The 21,746-nt window shown below is 39.9% G+C and overlaps 1 protein-coding gene across 6 annotated transcripts in view; it reads right to left on the reverse strand.

Moving 5' to 3' along the window:
• The window catches only part of FNDC3B (fibronectin type III domain containing 3B), a 332,852-nt gene that overhangs the window by 80,247 nt on the left and 230,859 nt on the right, over window positions 1–21,746 (reverse strand). For all 6 annotated transcript variants that reach the window (XM_087440025.1, XM_087440022.1, XM_004424734.3 and 3 more), the window contains exons 8-10: window positions 14,591–14,742; window positions 11,415–11,474; window positions 2,711–2,849 (exon numbers count right to left, since the gene is read on the reverse strand). In XM_087440025.1, the coding sequence (XP_087296151.1) occupies window positions 2,711–2,849; window positions 11,415–11,474; window positions 14,591–14,742 (351 nt within the window). The remainder of the gene's footprint in view (window positions 1–2,710; window positions 2,850–11,414; window positions 11,475–14,590; window positions 14,743–21,746) is intronic.

Consider the following 21,746-nt stretch of genomic DNA (forward strand, 5'->3'; position numbering starts at 1 on the left):
GAGGAAAGAAGGGAGGTGGGGAGAGCGGGAGAAACTGAGAGGTGAGAGGGAGGCGCAGGCAGTGAAACTAAGAGGAGAGGGAGGTTACCAGAAAGAGGAGTAGGACCACGTCTCCCTTGGCACAAAGGCCTGGGCCTGATTCTTCCCCAGGAGACAGCAGGAGCCCCACACACTGTGCGGTCTGGCCCCTAGCAAAAGGCAGCCTGGTCACCAGAGCTACAGTGAAGCCCCGCTCAGCTGTTTGTCACATGTGGTCTGATGTTAGTTGCTTAATATCACCGTTTAATTTCTGTTCCAAGAATGGATGGGTGTGTAAGTAATTGAGAGAACTTATGTCAATCACTTACTAAACTACCCAGTCTTAGAGGCGGCACTCAGTAAACAGTCCCTGTTGCTTTATTATTGTTAATAATAAAACATCATCAGGAGCTCAGTAAATATTAGTTAAATTAATAAAGAAACTCTTCTTCCTCTCCTTTTCTTTCTTCTTCCCTTTCTTCTTTCTGAGTCAGATAATCTCTGAGACCCAAACCCAGATTTCGGGTCAGTGCTCTATGTTCTACGGAACTGTAACTTCAGGCTTTTGTGGGCTCAACTTGGGAGACAGGGGAGGGATACATTTAAAGTCCTAAATAACAAACAAAGTCCAAATTTTAGATGAGAACCCATTTCTAAGACAAGAACTACATTTATATGCTCATAAATTTCTCTAGAGAAACTGTTCTTTAGTAATTTCTTCTGTGATATCCTGCCCCACTAAAAAGTCTGTAATTCCTTGAGGGTGGGACGCTGACTTTAGTGTTTGTATTGCCCATCTCCTGCTGCTGACTAACACAGAGACATCAGACAATGTTGAGCCCTCTCAGTGTCTTCTTGGATTCAAGGACGGGTGGGCAGCCAGAGTATGGACCCCTGTCCTCATGCCCCCAACTGCAGCACCGTGATCAGGAAATCTATTCTAAGGACATGTGAATAAAAACGGAACTGAATCCAGAACTTGAAGTTTGTACATGACTGAATGGAACAAGAGTATGTTTCTGATTTACAATTAAATACAGGGAGAAAGTGGGCTGGCCCCGTGGCATAGTGGTTAAGTTTGGTGCTTTTCACTTCTGCGGCCCAGGTTTGTGGATTCAGATACACCACTCATCAGCCACTCTGTGGCAGTGACCCACATATAGAGTAGAAGAAGACTGGCACAGATAGCTCAGGGCTAATCTTCCTCAGCAAAAAAATAAATAAATAAAGGGAGAAAGAAAATGTGAAACATTTTCCTCCTAATAAGAAAACCTTTTCTTGAAGTTGCTGGTCTGCTTGAGACCTGAATTTCATCCAGGTTTTAAGCAAAGTATATATCAGTGATTCCCAACTTTAGGTTTATAAGACCCTGGGGTCCCTCTGGCAATCTTAAGAGGATTTCTTATATTTTCCAAACAAAATGGATTTTAATTCTTTAAGAAAAGATATATTTATATACATATATGTGTAAATATAGAACACATCTTAAAATGGATGTATATGCTCCAAGGACTTAAACCATGATGACCAGTTGGGTTTTAAAACTCTGAAAAGATGGGGAATCACTGACCTGGATTATCCCTGGAAGCCAGGAAGGAAAATAAAATAGTTCAGATTCTACGCCAGTTTAAACTTTGCCTTTGTCCAAATAATACAATGTTGGCCATTGGCTACAAGAATGCAGCTGCCCACATGAGAGGGGTCTACAGAAGCCCACGCTTTATTGCTAACAACTACTCCCAATTGCTTTCATCAACCCCCTAGATAAATTTCCTCGGGTCAAGGAACAAAAGGACAAAATATGTCTTCACCAATGATGGATCTCCCTAGACATCTTATTTCTTTCACATATTAGTGTTCTCCCCAAACACCACAAATCTTTATTATCTCTATCTCTGCAAATTTTACATTTTAAACTGTATTTTAAATTATAAATATACAGAAATAATTACTATAGAGATTGATAACATAATCTACTATTTTCTTGGAACACACAGCTATGACTAACTGTATTTTAAAATATAAATATACAGAAATAATTACTGTAGAGATTGATAACGTAATCTACTATTTTCTTGGAACACACAACTATGACTAATAAGCTAAGGATACACCTTACTGACCTCTCTCTGGCAAGAGTTACTTGTAGCCAGTAAATTGTATTTCATGAAAACTACTATATAATTCAGACTTTAAAAAGTAATTAGTAATCTTAGCTGATCTAAGGCCCAATTAGTAAAAATAAATGGAATCTTCCATTTATTCTAGACAGTTTTAACTATCAAACATTTCAGAGTCGCCACTGAAAGAAGGCACCGGAGCCATAAATCTACTTTAAATCTTTCTTTACGAAAACTTTTTACTGAAGTCCTCCCATGTTTGTTGAAATGAATTAAACCATTAGAAAGTGATGAAATTTAGGTGCCTTAAGTATTTACATCACTTATAAAGTATTGCTCATGATCCTAAGTGACCAAATTCCCCTGCAAAGGGAACTAAAGCTTGATTTGCAGCTCCCTTTCCCACCCATTGGCCTCATTTTTATAGACACGGCCACTTTTGATATCACAATAATTTATTTCAGATAGTTAGTATGTAGAAAACCAAACACCATCACCAAACTCCAATAGTGCTAAATATGTTTCAGATGGTGACAGACGTCAGACAGCTCCCAACACACTGAGTTGCCCACCTTCCACTGCAAGGTCAGTGAACTTCTGCTCCTGTGGGCCAGCTTAGGCGGGAACGGACACTCGGGGGCGCAGCTGTGGGTGGTGAAGCTAACAGGCTCGGAGCAGGATCCCTTTACAGAATTGTACACGGCGTATACCCTGAAAACAAGCAAACACAGTCAGTGGCAATGGCCCATCACAGAAGACACAACACAAGATAGAAGATAACACAAGAAGGTTATCGTCTCAGCTTTGCCCCAGGGTTTTCTGTAGAGGAACAGAATTTCTTACATAGTATACACCATGACTCGGCTTCTTATCTACTGGCTTTGTCCTGCCCTAACTGTGGTCAGCATTTCCAGGGAACAATCATCCCAGCAGAGAATGTGCCTCAGTGCGTTCTCTCCTTCCGCTAATTGTCAGAACCACCCAGCCCCATTTAAGACAGGCAGGGTCTAATGACTGGAAAAGATGTTAAATAAGAACATATCCTTAATCCCCAAGGTGGTCTCCAAATTTACATTCTAAAAACCATCAAGCCACTCTTGGGTTGACTTTGTCTGGAAGAAGGCTAAAAGTAGAGTTAGGGGCTGGCTGAAAAGGCACAAGAAGCAGAGAGGAGAGTCCACAAACTGATGAGACAGACAGAAGTAAAAATAAAAGGGTAGACATTGTCTTTTAACTGTTTATAACCCTGCAGATATTTAGAGAGAAATATGGACGTTTTATACAAAGAAACATACTTACTACTGCCAAGTGCATCTCTCTCTTCACCAAAAACAACGTTCAGGTACAGTTTATCTATGTGAATATTTAACTCTTGTACCTTGTGCCAAGATTAAAGATGTGCATTCTACACATTACAATGCTGGCTAAACACTGAACATACAGGCCCGATTTCTCCAGAGAAGCTGTGAAGAAAAGGCATATAGGGGCTGGCCCCGTGGCTTAGCAGTTAAGTGCGCGCGCTCCGCTACTGGCAGCCCGGGTTCGGATCCCGGGGGCACACTGACGCACCACTTGTCCCGCCATGCTGTGGCGGCATCCCATATACAGCAACTAGAAGGATGTGCAACTATGACATACACCTATCTACTGGGGCTTTGGGGAGAAAAAAGGAGGAGGATTGGCAATAGATGTTAGCTCAGAGCTGGTCTTCCTCAGCAAAAAGAGGATGATTGGCATGGATGTTATTAGCTCAGGGCTGATCTTCCTCACAAACAAACAAAAAAAAGGCATATAATGTGCTATTATAAAACTACACTCCTTTCAAATAGCATAAAATAGGATTATGTCGATTTTTATCAACTTCCTTTCTACTTTTCCATTTTTTTAATATTGGGCATTAAAAAAAATAATTTGAAAACATACTCTTCTAAAAAAGACAACAAAGAAACCTTTGCTGCCTAAAAAAGATGCAAGGATTAAGCTACTCAGAGTTGGTAAATACATCAAGCTCTTAATTCTTATAACCCTTTATGGGGTCCCATTAAATACAGAAGAAAACTCAAGACTAGAGAGGTAAAATAAATTTCCCAAAGCTACACAACTAGAAAGTTGGATCAACTGCACTCAGTCATGGAAATCTAACTGCTATACTGTCCTGCCTACTGCCCTTACTCACCCTGCATGACGTTTCTCTAAACACCCACAAGCCACTTCCCCTCACTCTATCCAACGAACATAAACAGCAGCTAAACACAACATTATGGAAAATACAACCTATTTAGGTGTGTGATTTGCAAAGTCCTTTCTCCTCAAAGTCCATCACAATACAGTTATAGAGGGCACGCAAGTCAAAAGTACTATTAAACACACCTACTTTCCATCCTGAAAGGTGAAATACATGTTTACTAGATATTTGACTTGTTTGCCTTACTGGAGGACACCATGACACCGGATCCAAACAAAGGATGCTTATTGTTACGATGCTCTTCACCCGCCTGACGAAAGAAATGCTCCTTTTTGCATTCACTATTAAGTAGGCATGTGATAATATAAAACTGAATGGTAGATTTGGCAAGACCAATTCCATGTTATTAGGACAGGCTCATTGGGAGTAAGTTACTTAAGATGAATCATATAAAGTTCCAGACATAGGCAGGGTTCCAGTCTGAACTTTAACAAATCAGTTGAATTCTCCAACTGGTGGCTCATAGGTTGCTATCTGGCCCAAGATATGTGTAAGGGGGAGGAAAGGAATATAGTGTTTAAAAATATTATAGCCACCTATGAATTAAAGGACATTAGGCAACGATCATCACAAAAAGAGACAAGCAGACATTACGCACACCTAATGACAGATCATGTCACCATCTACAAAGTTCTTGCCAGAAAAATTGAACCTGCATCTGATTAAGCCTCTTTACCACTTTATAGGAAACATGGAGAGAACGTATTAAGCAACACTTACAGGAATGTAATCAGCCTAATTCACACTGTGGAAAATTCTACAGGACACAAAAAAATTATTCCAAGAAATAAACTGCAAGGGGAGAAAAAAGAGGAGGAAAAACCTATAGATTAAAAGAAATTTATGAGCTATTAGCCAAAGAGAATATTCAGACCATGCCTGAATTCCAATTACAACAAGCCGAAGAGAGAAAACCTTCATTTTTAGGATAGTTGAGGAAATGGAAACAGTCTCTGGATTTAAAGGCATTAAAGAATTTATTATTATTTTTGTTTATTTTGGATGGGCATGTGATGATGGTAACGTGGTTCACGGGTGAAGTAATATGATGTTTGGACTTTACTTCAAAACAACTGTGGTGGGGGAGGGCCTGGGTGGGGCACCAAAGAAATAAGAAGTTGGGTGATGGGTATATGAGAGTTCATTAAATTACTGTCTACTTTTGACTATCTCTGAAATTTTCTGAAATCAAAAGTTAAAAATTAAGCCAACATGGGAAAAAATTCTGAAGCTCTCTCTTTTAAAAAATGAACCTCTGGCTTCTCTTAAAAACTAGAAGTTCTAGGGGCCGGCCCGGTGGCGCAGCAGTTAAGTGTGCACGCTCCACTTTGGCGGCCCGGGCTTTGCATGTTCGGATCCTGGGCACGCACCAAAGCACCGCTTGTCAAGCCATGCTGTGGTGGCGTCCCATATAAACTAGAGGAAGATGGGCACGGATGTTAGCTCAGGGCCAATCTTCCTCAGCAAAAAAAAAAAAAAGAAAACAGAAAAAAAAAAGAGGAGGATTGATGTCGGATGTTAGTTCAGGGCTGGTCTTCCTCACACATACACAAAAAAAATAGAAGTTCTAGCAACACTGAGCTGCGTACCTGATGGTAGTAATCAGATAAGCTGAGAGCAGCTCCCCCTTTAGATGGGGCAGATGCTGTCTAATTCACAGTCCTTACCACTCCTTATCGCTTCCTCAGCACTGAGACTGCTTTTTAGCTGCCTTTAGCCAATCCTCTTTACTCACTTAGGTTGCCAGCAGGTACCTCATTTTGCAATCACTAGGCATTTGCTTACAAATTCAGATTACATTCAGGTAGACCAGGTCCTAAATGTGCACAAAAACAGTCAGCACCAAAAATCCAGGCGATCGCAGAGCAGAAGAAAGGAGACAAGAAAAGGGCCTGCAAAGTACTCTCAACCGCAGTTAGTTATCTGGGGAGATTTGGACTCAGTCAAGTTCGTTTTCTCTTCTTAGTGAGATTCTTGGAGTCACAAATCCATACTTAATAGGCTAGAGACACATAAGTGACAGAGGCTCCTGACAGCCAGGTTGGGAAGATGACAGTCAGGATAAAAGAACCTGATGGCACAAGTAAAAACTTGAGGTAGCTGAAGAAGGACAGCTGTACGGGCCACAAGGACTTGTTTTCCTTGTCTTTAAACTCAAAGAATGTGACAGTTTGTTTAAGTTAGGAGTCCATGCTTTGCACTGGTAAAAGCCTATCCGCAAAGGAAACTAGATCCATTGTATAGGACAACAAACGCGCTACACGCGGTATCTAAGAGTTGACCTGATATCTAAGTCTCCCATGATTATATCTGTCAATTAAAATTGTTCAGTAAATAGACAGCAACTAATTGTAATAACAATCAGCTCTGTTTTTGCCAATAACTTTTACAGAAAAGTCTCCGGAAATGAAGCTCTATTTTCAAGAATGTTGCAATAACGTTTTTCACATGATGGTGATGTGTTTTCTCTAAATATCATGTGATAGGAGGATCTGTGGAGGAGGATCACTTTCTTAGGTTAAATGAATCAGCAAACAGTTCAGTTCCGTTTGCATTTTTTCTACCAAAGAAGAATACATTTTTCTAATGATATAATTAATCTTCTGTTGGGTTTTTACATTTGTTTCTGTTTAAGCACTGACTAAATACTTATGAAACAGGTGCTCTAAGAATTTTAGAAATTTGTCTCCAACTTCCTCCAGCACATCTGTAACATAGTAGGAACCATAATTTCTAGTCAATAACACCAATTTCATAACTCCTCACTGAGCCGGTCAACCATATTTTTGGAAATGTTTCATCACCATTTTTCTGAGAAATGTTATTATATGATATCATCTCTGGGCAACTTCTTTGCTAAATTGTTTATGCCAATGACTGGAAAGCTGCTTCAAATTTTGTCATGAAATTGCTATCCATTCCATCACTCAAATTCCTGATTAGCCTATTATTGAGAAAAATATAAATTCTTGACTCTCACAGTAAAATGGTTATTTCATTGTCCGTATTAATTACAAAACTACCATTTAAGAGAGGAATATGCTTTTCTTTGCATATAAATATTTGTGTAAATAAATGAATATATATAAATGTTTATGTATGTAACCTTACATACTTATGTATAAGTATTATAAAACAGAATGTTATTTATTTGTGTGTGTATATTTATGTATTGGATTTTTGTCATTTCTCCCTCTCTCAACATACAATCACACACACACCATCTTTCTCCCCGTCTCTCTCTTTTTCTCCCCTACCCGAGATTTTGTATTGGTGGTTTTATATAATATATAACACAATGCTCTATACGGAAGCACTGTAAAAATACACTTTCACAATTACAAATTGATTCCTTTTAAACGTTCAACTAACATTAAATCAAAATAAGCAATTTGTATAAGAATTGGGTAATATAAAAGTGATGACTTTAATAAAAATTGGACCCAAAATCCAACACCTAAAGTTTTCAAATCAACATAAGAGGAGTATTACTTTGCTTAATCACCAGGAAAAAAGAAAAAAATGGTTGAATAGATGTGTAGCAGTGACACACAAAAATTCATAGCAAAAAGTGAGAAAGAAAAATAACTTTAAAACCAGAAATATCTCAGAATACAATTTTCCGTGTGGAATTTTGGCCTAAATGGCATGGCAAGTGCCAATCTAACAGCCACAGACACATGACCCGTAGCACTGTCTCAAGGATGCCACTGGTCTCTTAATAAATTACTCCCAATAACAGTGAGGTGATGGCAGGAAGTCAAGAGCTGTTCCTGCCTAGAAGCTGACGCCAAGCACCAGAAAGTGCAGTGACAGGACTCCATGACTGAGACACTGCTGCTTGTAAAAACGTTTGTATATCTGATAGGTGAACTCAGACAATACGAATATGAGGGAGGAAAAAGCTGAAAATAAGAAAAAGCATTATATAAATATATCGAGCAATCAGTTTGAAGGGGATGAAATCAGAGCAGTATAATCAAAAGTAACAAAAAACCTAAGAACAGAAGCCCTAGGTGAGACTTCAGTCCATGATTTGAGAAAGAAACCTTTCACTCTACTGAAGAGTGACTGGAAACGAGACTTCAGCAGGCCTTCGTTAAAATGTGCAATATTAAGTACTGGAAGGAGAATATAGACTGTTTGGTGTTGCTAAAAGAAATATCTCCGTTTTCATCACTGGCTCTACAGACTTTCACCAGGGCGACACTTTCTAAATTGGTAATGCCCAAATAAATCAAAATGGCAATGAATATAATTGTTCATTTTGTAGCTATACAGTAAAGGAATTCTTTTATAGCTTCTATTACAGAAATTTAGTGAGGAAATTATTTCCATGCAGCCTTTTGAGGCCCTATAGGTGACTATTAAATTGAGGCTACGGTGTCTGTTAAAAGCTTACATTCCTGGAACAAAGACTTTGAGAATGTTAACTGTATCATAAAAAGAGATTTTGCTCCTTTTTTCCAGTGCCAAGTATGATATATCTTTATTGCAATAACATAGTGAGTGATATGGTCAAATTACGCACAGGGTCAGAGAACCTGCATCATGAAGTCCTTTTTATTTTCAGAGTGTGGAAAAACTGCAACAACTTTTGGAAAAACAAAAACAAAGAACAAAAACATTTATACACTTTACCGGTTTGTACTAGGTTTGCACATATATTTCATTTGCTCTCACGCCATCTTTCTAAGGCTGGTACCATTATTAGCCTCATTTTATGAATAAGAAAACAAGACCATTGAAGTTTAAATGGCTTGCCTAATAAGCACACACCCTTAGTAAGTGACTGAACCATGAACTCCAAATTCCATGCTCCGTCCACTGTGAATCATGCTGCCTCGCCAAAGCAATTCAAGGCAGAGGAGGCTAAATCTAAGGAGAAGTTGGAAGTGTTGAGATTCTTCCCTAGCTTGAAAAATAAAAGACTGTACAAAGAGAATGAATGATCTTTATAGACTGTGGACTAGGCAGGGCAAAAACACTAAAATTTGGACTGTAGACATTTTTATCAGGAGAGAACGACCAAAGAGAGGGAGAATTTTCTATCTCTCTGGCAAGCAGAGAGCTAGACCAAATAATAGTTAGTGGTGCCTATGGTTGTATATGTGTAGTGTAGATATGTGTCATACATGTCACAAGTGTGGGGTCTGAGACGTGTCAGGAGAAAGGCCGGATCCAAGGTCTGTACATGGTACCACTTCACGCTCCTTTTCCTTTTGGAGAATCCATTAATCAGCCCTTTTATCTGCCCAGAAGTTCAAGGTATTCATAAGATATGGCAGTAAAGAGAACAACGGATGATCAAGCGTTCTCAAAATTTACCCTTTTTGTAAGAGGGATTAAAAAGAAATGAAGGGAAATAACAGACAGGATGGTAAATACAGGGCAGACTCTTTATGATACTTAAATTTCTTAAAAAAGATATTGTCAGCTCACGAATGAGCAGGAAATTAATAAAGTAAACCTTTAGTAAAACAATAACAATACACTGTTAAAAGATGGAGAAAAAAGGAAACATATGTTAACAATGACTAATGGAGAACATTTGCATGGCTCCCTATATGGTGTTACACTTTCTGCTCCCTTGTTAAAATCAACCATTTGAAAGAATGGTTAAAACTACTTCTATTATCATCTCAGCTTCACAAATTATACAAATCTTCTTGTTTGTACAGACCGTGTGAAAAGTTCAATATGTTTGGGCTGAGGCTAATTGACTCCAAATGCAAAAGTTTTCATTTAAGCAGAAAAAGATGGTTGCAATAGAGTTCATCCAAATAACACAACAGCCAAGCAGATGTGCACTTTATGACAGAATATGTAACACCTTGCTCTTTTACATATTGCTTTAGACTTAGTTTTAAACCCTTGGGCAGCTGATACGCATCCTTACTTTCCTACCTTTGTTACCGAGAACATTGTGGCATGGATTCTATGTGATTGACTAAAGGTAAAACAATCAATTCATGGCTGAACCAGACGAGAACTCAAGCCTCCTGATAATTAATATGATTAATGAACGCTCCTCCTATTAGACTACCCTAATACCCATGCCTCCACTCCATCACCAAGGAACATGTGGTATGAATTAACCTTTGGAAAGTATAATAAAGGATGTGTGCTTGATGCTTGCAATTTTGTTACACAATCTTGATACACATATATATGATTGAAGAAAGGAGAGAGAATGTTGTATATTTTACTAGATAAAATTACAATTTCTGGTCAACTTAAAAATTAAATATAATGAAATTTTAAATTAAAGTTAAAATTTTAAAGAGGTTATGGGCCACAATCAGAAATCTGCATATTTACAAATGGATGTATGGATGTATCTTTAAATACTCAGATGAGCTCTGTAAAAATTCAGATAATACTTTCCTCTTCACAGGTCTGTAGATGGCTGGGTTTCTTTCTAAGATTAGCTAGCCTGCCTTCCAGAGTAGTCACAGTAGAGATTCCGGAAAAATCACAGTAGAGCTTTCAGACTACGTATCAGACCATATGGATTCATTGTTTTGCCAAGTTAGGTTAATGCTTGTCAGAGATAATTTGATATTTATTTATATTAGGTTTCCTATTGTCTTTTAAGGTCCAAAGGCATTCCTGCAACATGGGAAGGACTTATTTAGTTATTTGGGCTGCATGTACAGTTTATATGCGTGGTCTATAATAAACAACTGATACATCCATGGCAAAAAATTCATTTGTTTTATAGAAAGAAAACATTATACATTAAACCACACAGTCCAATAAATCTTAGATTATAAAAAATAAAATTTATTTTTTAAAAATAATTTTTTCAGTTCTGTTCAGTGTTTCAGCTCAGTTCTATTACCAGAAGCACTTCTGTGGACTCCCAATCGCTATGCTCGCAAGTGCAGGACACTAACGAACGGCCCAAGAGCCGAGGGGCTGCAACTCTCAGGCAAGTGCTAGGAACCAAACACTTGTAAAAGGGGCACGTGATTTATTTCAGCAATCTGAATTCTCCAGGACAGTGCAGCTCTCCTATCCTAACTCACCTCACATGATAATCGGTTGCTGGTCTAAGATCTTTCAGGTTACATTCTAATTCTTCTCCACTGCAAAGAAAAATCATTTATTAGTCAATGATACCAGTTTCAAAAGTAAAACAGGTTTTGGATTTGGGTGTCACAGTCATGTACCAACAATGATCCAAGACCTATTATGTCTGATTCCACCATAAACCAAAAATAAACTTTCCTATTTGGTATTATTGTCTTTCTGATTCGATTCTCCTCTTAATGATGCCATTCTAGATGTGAAAAATGGCAAGGTTAACTTACTAATAAAATTCCAAAAGGTCTTATCACTTCTCAAAGTAAATACATAAACATAAATAAGTAAATAAGCAAGCAAAGTAAATAAATAGATAAATATAAGTGCAAGTCACCCTACCTTCAGCTGTCAACTGAAGGGGGCTCCCAGACTCACCTTGACAGGAACCCTAACTACTTCAGCTTCTCAGCTCTCGAAGAAATCTCAATCGGCTTCCCTCACATGTAAATACTAATTAATGGCTCTCTTATATATATAAACAAATAAATAGATCTGTTACATAAAATTTGTTGTAGTTAGTGTTGTCAAGTTGCTTCTGACTCCTAGTGACTCTGTGTGCAGCAGAGCGGAACCCTGCCCGGTCTTTCTGCACCATCCCCTCACCTTCCAGCGCTGTATCAGACAATGCTCCGCTGCGATTCATAGGGTTTTCACGGCCAATTTTTTGAGAAGTGGGTGGCCAGGTCCTTCTTCCCAGTCTGTCTTAGTCTAGAAGCTCTACTGAAACCTGTCCACCAAGGGTGACCCTGCTGGTCTTTGAAATACTGGTGGCATAGCTTTCAGTGTCACAGCAACACACAGCTGCCACGGTATGACAATCAGTGGTGTAGTTCTCCGACTGGGAAACGAACCCAGGCCATGGTAGTGAGAGCACCAAGTCTTAACCACTAGACCACCAAGGCTGGCTCTTACATAAAATAACACCATTTATATGACCAGAAGTTGTAACTGAAACTCAACTTAATCCTGAGGAAACAACCAACATAAAATAAAGAATGTTCCATTAAAAATTTTAAAAAGCTGAGTGGGGTGGGGTGGGGACATGACTGTCACTGTCATAAAAGGCAAAGAAACACTGTGGAAGTGTTCTAAATTAAAGAAGGCTAAAAAGACATGACAATGAACTGCAGTATCTGACCCTAGACAGGATCCTGTCCTAGAGGGAAAGAAAAATGCTGGAACAGACATTATTTAATCGACTAACAAAACTGGAATGCGGATGATGGATTAAGTATTGTGTCAATGTAAATTTATGAAGTTGGTAACTGCATTGTGGCTATTTAACAAAATACACTTATTCTTAGGAAATATACTGAGGTATTTAGTGGTAAAGGGCCATGATATATAAAACTAATGGGAAAAAATATAGATTGAGAGGGGAGACAAAGGAAGAGAGAGAATAACTCAAATAGTAAAGCAAATAGGGTAAAAAGTTAACAGGTGAATCCGGGTAAAGAGTATACACGTATTCCTTGATCTCTTTATTTTTGCAACACTTTAACGTTTGAAATTATTTCAAATGAAAATACTTTTTTAAAGTTGCAAAGTGGAGGCCAATCTTTTGTTTCACCTGCACTGTATCTTTAAAGTTTTTTGAATTTGTTGAATTAGTTTAACATTAGGAAAGCTTACATAACAATTCAGATTTTTAGCATTTCTTCAAAAAAAAAATCCAAACAATCAGCAAATCTAGGCCTACATTCCCTTACAGCAACAACCTACTTTGGGTGACTGGCAGCTGCTCTTTGCAGATGAAGACAGGAGAGCTCCCGTTCACCTCACTCCCAACCTTCCTGCTTTGCTCACTTCTGGTACCTGCCTCGCCCCTCTGGGCACTTGAGACTCTAGCTCCTGCCATCTAGAGTCATCTTGCATTGACAGGATCTAACTGTTTCTTGGTGGGGCTGGGGGAAACAGTGCTCTGTATTTTTTTAAGGTCACTAACAATTCTGACTTTTCAAAATAGAACCAAATGTTTGTGAGCCAGAGTCAGGAGTTAGGATTTTATTCTAAGTGCAGTGGGAAATCACTGCAGTGTTCTTACAGGGAGCGATAGGTCTGGCTTAGGTTTCTGTAGTGTGGAGGCTAGACCGTAGGAGAGCAAGAGTGGGTGCTGGCAGAGCCTGAGGAGATTCCCACAGAAGTCCAAGGAGGAGACAGCAGAAGCCCTATGAGCAGCAAGAGGAGGAGAGAGCGGCTAAAGGACTTCCCTCCCTCTCTTTCCCCCTTCTCTTTGTCCAGAGGAAGACGTGTCTCTAGAGCAAGTTAAGAATTAGGAACAGGGCTGGGGACATACAAGGTCAACACTGACGCAGCAGGGAAACGAGAAACCCAGCCTCTCTGTCAGAGGAGGAAGTGTGGTTTGTGTGACCACAGCACCCTGGGCTCGGGCAGTCCTTCCAGGGGCCACTCACAGGAAGGGCAACAAGGAGCTAAGACAGGACTGCCTTTCTGACTTCCTGCTCTGCAAATCCGAGCAGTGCCAACAATCACAAAGGAAAAAAGACCCTAAAATTTTTTTATCAAATTTAGAACACGGCTATACTTCATACGAATGGTTAATATCTGGGAGTCCATAAAGCAGAAGAGGATAATCCCTTATTCTGTGTGCTAAACTTTTGACCATTTAAGAAAGTCTCAGAATGAATGCTGTAAAGTAATCTTTACTACAGGCTGGAAAACTACTGTGGAGGATAAGAAGTAGGGTGAAATGGAAGGAAACCATATTGTAGAATTTTGAAAAATAAGACTAGAAAAAGGTCTGGGTCTAAAAAGGGGTAATCATATGAGTGCATGAAGTATGTAAAAACCAAAAGTCATACTCACTTTTTGCCCTGACAGACATTAATGGGAAATTGTTTTTAGTACTATACCGACACACTAACATAGCCAAGGGATACATGTCACCAACACCAAATAGCTCTACAAAAGTCATCTCTGCTTGATAATTACGCTAGACAAAATTAACTTTTGACATTATCATTATCACTAATTCCTAAAATGAACTATTTAAAGGAAAATTTACAAAGCCTTTAAATTTGTCCTTTGTTTTCTATTTTCCTTAATGACTCCAAGTTCACAGATTAGCAGCCGAGAAAAACATGGAAATATACGCTACCTGTAAATTATCTTGTATTTTCCATCTCGCCCTTTGTCTGACAAGGCGACCTCATAACTGTAGGGGAAGGAAAGACCACTGTGCGGTCCACATGAAAGTCCAACAGGGGGAGCCCAGGACAACACGACTGCTCTTGCCTGAATATTAGAAACCTGAGGAAGAAAAACACAGGACAAAAGTATTCAAATCCATTTCACGTGGATCAGACACCACTTCTTCCAATAACATTTTTGTGATTATTAGCAGTGGCATAAAAATGGCTCAGAGTTAATTCAAGGTAAACAATTTTATTTTAATCATAGAGAAAAAAACATTCTAGGGGCCGGCCTGGTGGCATAGTGGTTAATTTCATATGCTCCGCTTCAGCGGCCTGGGGTTCAGGTTCAAATTCCAGGCGCGGACCTCGGCACCGCTCATCAAGCCATGCTGTGGCAGTGTCCCACATACAAAATAGAGGAAGATGGGCAAAGATGTTAGCTCAGGGCCAATCTTCCTCATCAAAAAACAAACAAACATTTTATATGGCACTCTCTTGTCAAAGTCCTGATGTCCAAACTATAGCTCCTGCAACACCTGTCCTCATAATGCAAACTTTTATCCAAGCCCAGTGCGATTCACACTGGGTCCTCCAGAAAGTAAAATAATCTGTCATGTTTGGGAATTTTTTTAAAGGTAAAAAGTTGACCGTGAGATTTCGATGATCTCCGTGACAGCCATGACATCACGTGGAAGGAGCCATATCCATAGGTTCTTTCTGGCGGCCTCCAAGCCTTACTTGCTGTCAAATCATCCTGCAAAGCCAACACCTTTCAAACCTGCTCCTTCAAGTCCTGCAGGTTCCCAGGAGAACCCAGTGTGGGGGAAGAAACCAATGTCCAGGCTGACAGGGGGTAAAATGTGTGTGGAGATGTTTCACCTCTAAGCTCTGCTTTTATCTTTTTGGTTTAGCCTCCGCTTAAGCATTTGAACAAAGGACCTGAGGACTCAGAACACTCCAATTTTCCCCTTACTTGGGGCTTTTCTGAGGCATGTTCTACACTATTTCCCAGGCTTCTTCAGCAGGACTGAGCCCCAGCTGCCCAGAGCTGTCACCTGCTCACTGGCAGACCCTGCACCAGCCTCTCCTCCTCCCTCTCAGCTCTCTACTCCAATGGTGTTTCCTGGGGCACCTCCCCACATACACTAATGTATGCTCCAATCTTTGTTTTAAGTCTGTTTCTGGAGGAACCCAACATTCTAATTCTTTAAAATAAATCTATCAACAGAACTTTAACGTTTTAATTTTCTAAAGGTTATTTTGTTGTTCTCACATTGGTCTGGATGACATATTAAACCAAATAAGAGTTAATGCATGATAAAGCTTCATATTCGTAGACTATATAGCTGTAATTATTAGGCTGTGGATGGAGATGTGTAAACTATTCAGTCTTTTTTTCTTCCATTTTTGTCACGATCTATAGAGTATTAAAATGTAATAAAATAATTTAAAAGCACAAGATGGAAAGTGACTATTGAATATCTCTAGCAGAGATCCCTCCATATCACTTTTGTTGCATATAGATACAGCATCATGATATATTTAACCAATTATTTAGTCAAACTCCTACTCATCCTTCAAGACCCCAGCCAGACCTCAATGTCCTCAAGTAGCCTTCCCTGAAGTATTTCACCCATCATCATGTCTCTGTTCCACAGCACCTTGTTGCTATCTTTACCAGTGCTAATCATGTTTACGGCATTTCTCTGTCTTCTCCACTGAACTGTGAGACTCCCTATGGACAGGGCTCAAGTCATGAATTCAACTATGAGTAGCGGTTGCTTAGTAAATGTTTGTTGAACGAAGGAAACAAGATAGTCTGAGTTTCTGATACAGGCAACACAGAGGATGGAAGACTTGCCTTACATACCTCTTCAAAAATTCTGAGAAGACACTGTTAAAGAAGCAACCTCCACCCTTCTTGCTATGGCTCCAGACTAGCAGCTCCTTCTCCAGCGTACCTCTCCTGTGCCATGCGGCTGTAACACCCCTTCAGGATGCTGCCCCTCTCACGCCCCTGTGACTTGGCTTTTGACTTTCCTGCCTCCTTGGCTTTACCAAACTTCCTTAGGCCCAATTCAAATGCTGCCTTTGCTCATTCATTTCATCATCATACCTCACCCTGTGAGGTGCTGTGGACGCAAACATGATTAAGATATGGTCTCTGCCTCAAAGAGCACCAGCCTGGTGGAGAGAGACATATGCGTGAGGGGCCCCTGCAGAGGGACCACAGTGGCCTGAGAACAACTCAGGAAAGGTCTCTGTGCTGTCCTGCCTGATCCTCTGCTTAGAACCAATCACTGTTTTCTCTGTGCTCCAGCCACATTGTGCTGGTACCTACATCTGGCACTCACCTCATTATACCGTCTTTTACGTCGTTATTTGTGTGCTGTTCTCCTGACTAGACTTTAAGGCAGCATTTCTACCACAAATACCAGTGTATTTGCTGAATTCCCTCACACATCATTAATGGGCAATCTTGAGTTTCTGGGTATTATATTTGATTTTTAACTTATAAAGAGATATTTTGCTATGAAGAGTTCAGTTTATAATTAAAAAGCAGGCTGATTAGGTACTGGGAAATAGTCAACTGAGGTGATAAATGGCTGGCTGCTTTGCACAATTCCAACAACACAGTGTATAGTAACACTGATTCTATGAATGGTGGTGTGAAATAACATCACATCTCAAAATAGTTCAAATGCTAGGACTTTAGATATTGAACAAGCATCCATAAATTCACATCCCTTTAAACGCTATCATTTTCATCAGCTATTAAGAATTTACTTCTAAGAGTTCTCAGCACAAGGAGAAATTTTTTTTCTGTTTTTTTCTTTTCTTTATATTGTATCTATATGAAATGATGAATGTTAGCTCAATCTGTTGAAATCAAACCAAAAAGAAAAAGAATTTACCTTTTTTCTTTAGGACTTGGTTAAATTACTACTTAACTGGACAGTGATATACAACACTTGAAGCAGCAACTAAAATAAAGTTCACCTTTTCCCTAGATTCCCTGAGCAAGCCGTATAGAGGCAAGCCGCCACCTGAACACAGATCTCTGTGCAAAGGCATTCTTCTGAGAGGCCAGCCTATCAGAAGTGCACTTTAAGAACTCAGCATCATTTTCAAAGGACAGCGGCTTCTGGGAATTCTTTCAGGGAATTCTTTCCTCGAGCTAAGCAGCCTGCCACCTAGATTACCACCCCTGTTCTGGGGCCAGTCCCCTCCTGTGCTCTCGCTCTCTCCCTTTCACTGACTCCTGGGCCTCAGGTTTCCTTTCTTTAGGCATTGGAATCCTGAGAAAAAGAGTGCTTTGTTAGAACTTGGAACTCACTTCCATTTCAAGGCTGATGCCAGGAAATTACATGGTGCCTTTCAAGGGAATATCACGTAAAGGGGAATCCTCAGCACTAGATGCATTTACTCTCAGTGTCCAGGGAGGTGATAAACCTTAATGAGAGATTCAGAACTCTAAGAACTCTGGCTGGGTTCAAGCCCATTTCAGAGCGACAGCACTCTTACAGGAGCTTCTCCTTCTAAGTCTCTGTGGTAAAACTCACTAGCAGCGACCACTGAACTGAACTGGGGCACTGCCAATCTGATCACAATGATCCTCAGGGCTGTTATCCAGAAAACGAAGTTTAGAAGCCATAAAACTGACTGACTTCCTGATGTTTAATTATTCTGCTGTAAACAGAAGTCAATCTCCTTTGTAATGGTAATAAAAGTGGTGACTTCTAGTTACAAAATTATTGGACAAGACCCAGTTTGACATTTGTTTCGGCACTGGTGATTTAAAAGAGTCTGTTGTGTAGGTTACCAGTGTAAGTCTGCATAGAAATTATTTAAACTGCTTTGAAGGATCTTGAAGGACTCATAAAACCACCATCTACTCCTAAATGATCACATACTGATTAATAAATACACAAAGAATGATTTCTAAAGATTCCAACTTGAGAACAATTACTAGTTAAAAGCATATAAATGTATATATACACATTCGGAAATGGTAAGACTGTGTTATCTTGTAGCTATATGATATGTAATCCTTAGCTCTCTTTCTCCTTGTCCCCTTCTGTCCTGTTCATTTCAGGGTTTTAATACTATTCTATAAAGTTTCACTATCTTAATTTTCAGACTATATCATATGCAAATGATATCCATTATTTGGATCAAAACCACCATTTACTCTCATAAAGTTACTATATTGTTACTCCCATGTTCAAAAATATGTCTTTGTTTCCATGTAAGTCTTCTAAATTTGGTCTCGTCTTTGGATTTAACTATGTGGGAGGCCTGCTGATCCAATTAGAGAATACGTTAAGGAAATACTACCATAGAAATACTGGCTTCACTTCAAAAGTACCATCGTGAAAAATAATAACACAAAGGAAAATTAACAAGGAAAAGGTCAAAAAGATCATTATTCAGAGGAAAAAACCCTCAAATCTAGGAATTTCACCATCATCTGTTTCTGTAATTTCTTAAGTGCTAAGAACCTCAAATCTGTTCCCAGATACACTGTTGCTTATCTTGCAAGGAATCGCTTCTTGTAGGGAGAATTGTTTTTCTTAGGTCAGTTTACTCACTTCTGGAACCAACAAATCAATTGTTTCTACAAGCAAAACATTAGCAGATGGAAAAAATACAAAACCACAACTCCAGGTTACATTTATTTACAGCCTGAAAACAAACAGCCCAGCAGTATGTGGGAGACTTCAGTGAGCACCACTATCCGAGCAGATTAAACCACAGTAGGTTGGATGGAGGTGGCTGGTTCTAACAGAGGCTAATTCCTAAACCATGTAGAATATTACCAAGTTTATTTCTCTGTTACAGCAGTGGCTCTGTGAGTATGTCCCCAAGACACCTAACTGTTCGAGTCTCAGGACAAATACCTCATATATTTGTACCATTTTAATCAATGACTAAGTATTGGGATCTTTATAGTATCTGGGTTTCTGAAGAGAAATGACTTGCTTAAGTCAGCACGCCCTAAGTTCCAGAAAGATAACTGGAATCACAAGTCTTCAATATTGTTTCTATCCTTAAAACAAATCATCTGGAAAATACCACATGTGGCTGAAAGAAAAAAAAAATTAAGAACAACAATCCTTCATATAATGGTGTGCCAAACTTTCTGCAGCTCTGCTGCTTTCCCTGGAAGGTGGCTGGACAGCCCTCCTTCCTATTTCAGAGTGTAGCAGGGAGATTCCCTTTTGCCTACTGATATGCTATCAACTACAGAGAAATACTCCATTCCAAGTGCTCTATAAATAATACATAATTTACATCGCAGATAGTCCCAGGTGGTATTTATTATCCTGCCTTCCAAAGATGAGGAAACTGAGGCTCAGAGGTTATTCAGCTCATTTAGGGTCACAGAGACAGTTAATGGCCATGCTGGGCCCCAACCCAGAGGGCCAGACTGCAAAGCACAGGCCTTTACCCTCCATGCTGCTGCCTCGAACTCTGGCACCGGCTGGACCCACATTCCACCATGCTGGCCGTGCCTCATCTGGCCCCAGCCAGCCTTCAGGCGTTTGTCTCACCTGCCAGAACCGAGCTGCGGTCACTGCAGTCTGCCACACATTTATTTAGCAAATATTTGTTAAGGGTTCACGATGTGCCAAGGACAGGTATTAGAGACACAAAGATAAATAAGATATAAGCGTGAATAAGAACTTCAGACAGAGGAGGGGGAGGAGAAAGAGGGGGAGGAAGGGAAGGAGAAAAATTGTGTAAACAAGTGGGCTGGGAAGGATGAGTGGACTGTCACCAGGCAGAGAAGGTTTATGTGGGGACCAGGGGGCAGTGTGGCAGGCAAAATAACAACTCCCCCAAAGATGTCCACATCCTAATCCTTGGAACTTATGAATATATTACCCTATGAGGTTAAAGGGGACTTTGCAGATGTGATTAAGTTAAGGATCTTGTGAGACAGAGACTATCTGGATTATTTGGGCAGCCAAATGTAATAACAAAGGTCCTTATAAGTCAAAGAGGGAGGCAGGAGTGACAGAAGAGGAGATATGAGGACAGAAGGGGCCACGAGCCAAGCAATACAGGCAGCCTCTAGAAGAAGCTGGAAAAGTGAGCAAACAGATGGCCCCAGAGCCGCCAGAAAGGAATGTAGCCCTGCCGACACCTTAATTTTAGCCTAGTGAGACTCATTTTGGACTTTCTGACCTCTCAGATGACAATCTTATCATATTATACCTTACATCATAACTGTTTACACAAAGCCTGTCTACCCTGCTCTAAAAACTGTTAAGAGTAAGTGCTTAATAAATGCTGAATCAAGGAAAAGACCAATGCATTTAAATACTGCTTTAATCTTGCTAGAGCCACATGATCCTCAGAAACACACTCTGTTACTTCTGCAATAAAGAAATGACTAGAAATAACTCGGGAAAAACACTGTGTGTGTGCACACACGACAAAGACACATGACTATCAAGTTCTGTGACTATATCTGGGACACTCAACTAACCTGTTGCTCTGCCTTCTCTCTCTGATTATGACTCTCTGTTTTCCTCACGGAGTTTTCTTCTTTCTGCTGCAATCTAAATCTAAGCTTTTTCCAAGATTTTGCCCTCAAGCCTTTTCTACTCTCCCTGTCCTCCACCCCTGGCCCCCAAAGCTATCATTCACTCCCCCGACTTGAACTATCACTCCCATGCATGTGATCTGATCAACGCCTTGTTCCCCTCTCTCCACAGCACTGATCTACCAGACACTTGGACTGCCCGCTGTATTTATCTCCCTGGATGCCCTGAAAGTAAAACAAATTCAACATGTCTAAGAACGGCACTGAAGACCTAAGAGGGACATAGACCTGAACCTACTCTGGAGGAACGCACAGATTACTGGGAAAGACACAGAAACAAGCGGACGGCGTACAATGTATTAAATACATGCAGAGTTCAGCGAAGCTGGGGTAGTACCAGTTGGTTCTAAGTACTATGCAGAGCATCCCAATTGACGGGTGGGGACAGCAATCAAGGGAGCCGTCTCAGAGGAAGCAAATCCTGAGAGGAGGTATCCAAGCCTGAACGCCCAGTCATCCATGACACTGGATATCTAACAGGTTATAACATCTTACTGACCTCTCTC

Source organism: Ceratotherium simum, chromosome 15 (genome assembly GCF_057802395.1).
Source record: "Ceratotherium simum simum isolate JZ-2026a chromosome 15, ASM5780239v1, whole genome shotgun sequence".
Taxonomy (NCBI): domain Eukaryota; kingdom Metazoa; phylum Chordata; class Mammalia; order Perissodactyla; family Rhinocerotidae; genus Ceratotherium; species Ceratotherium simum.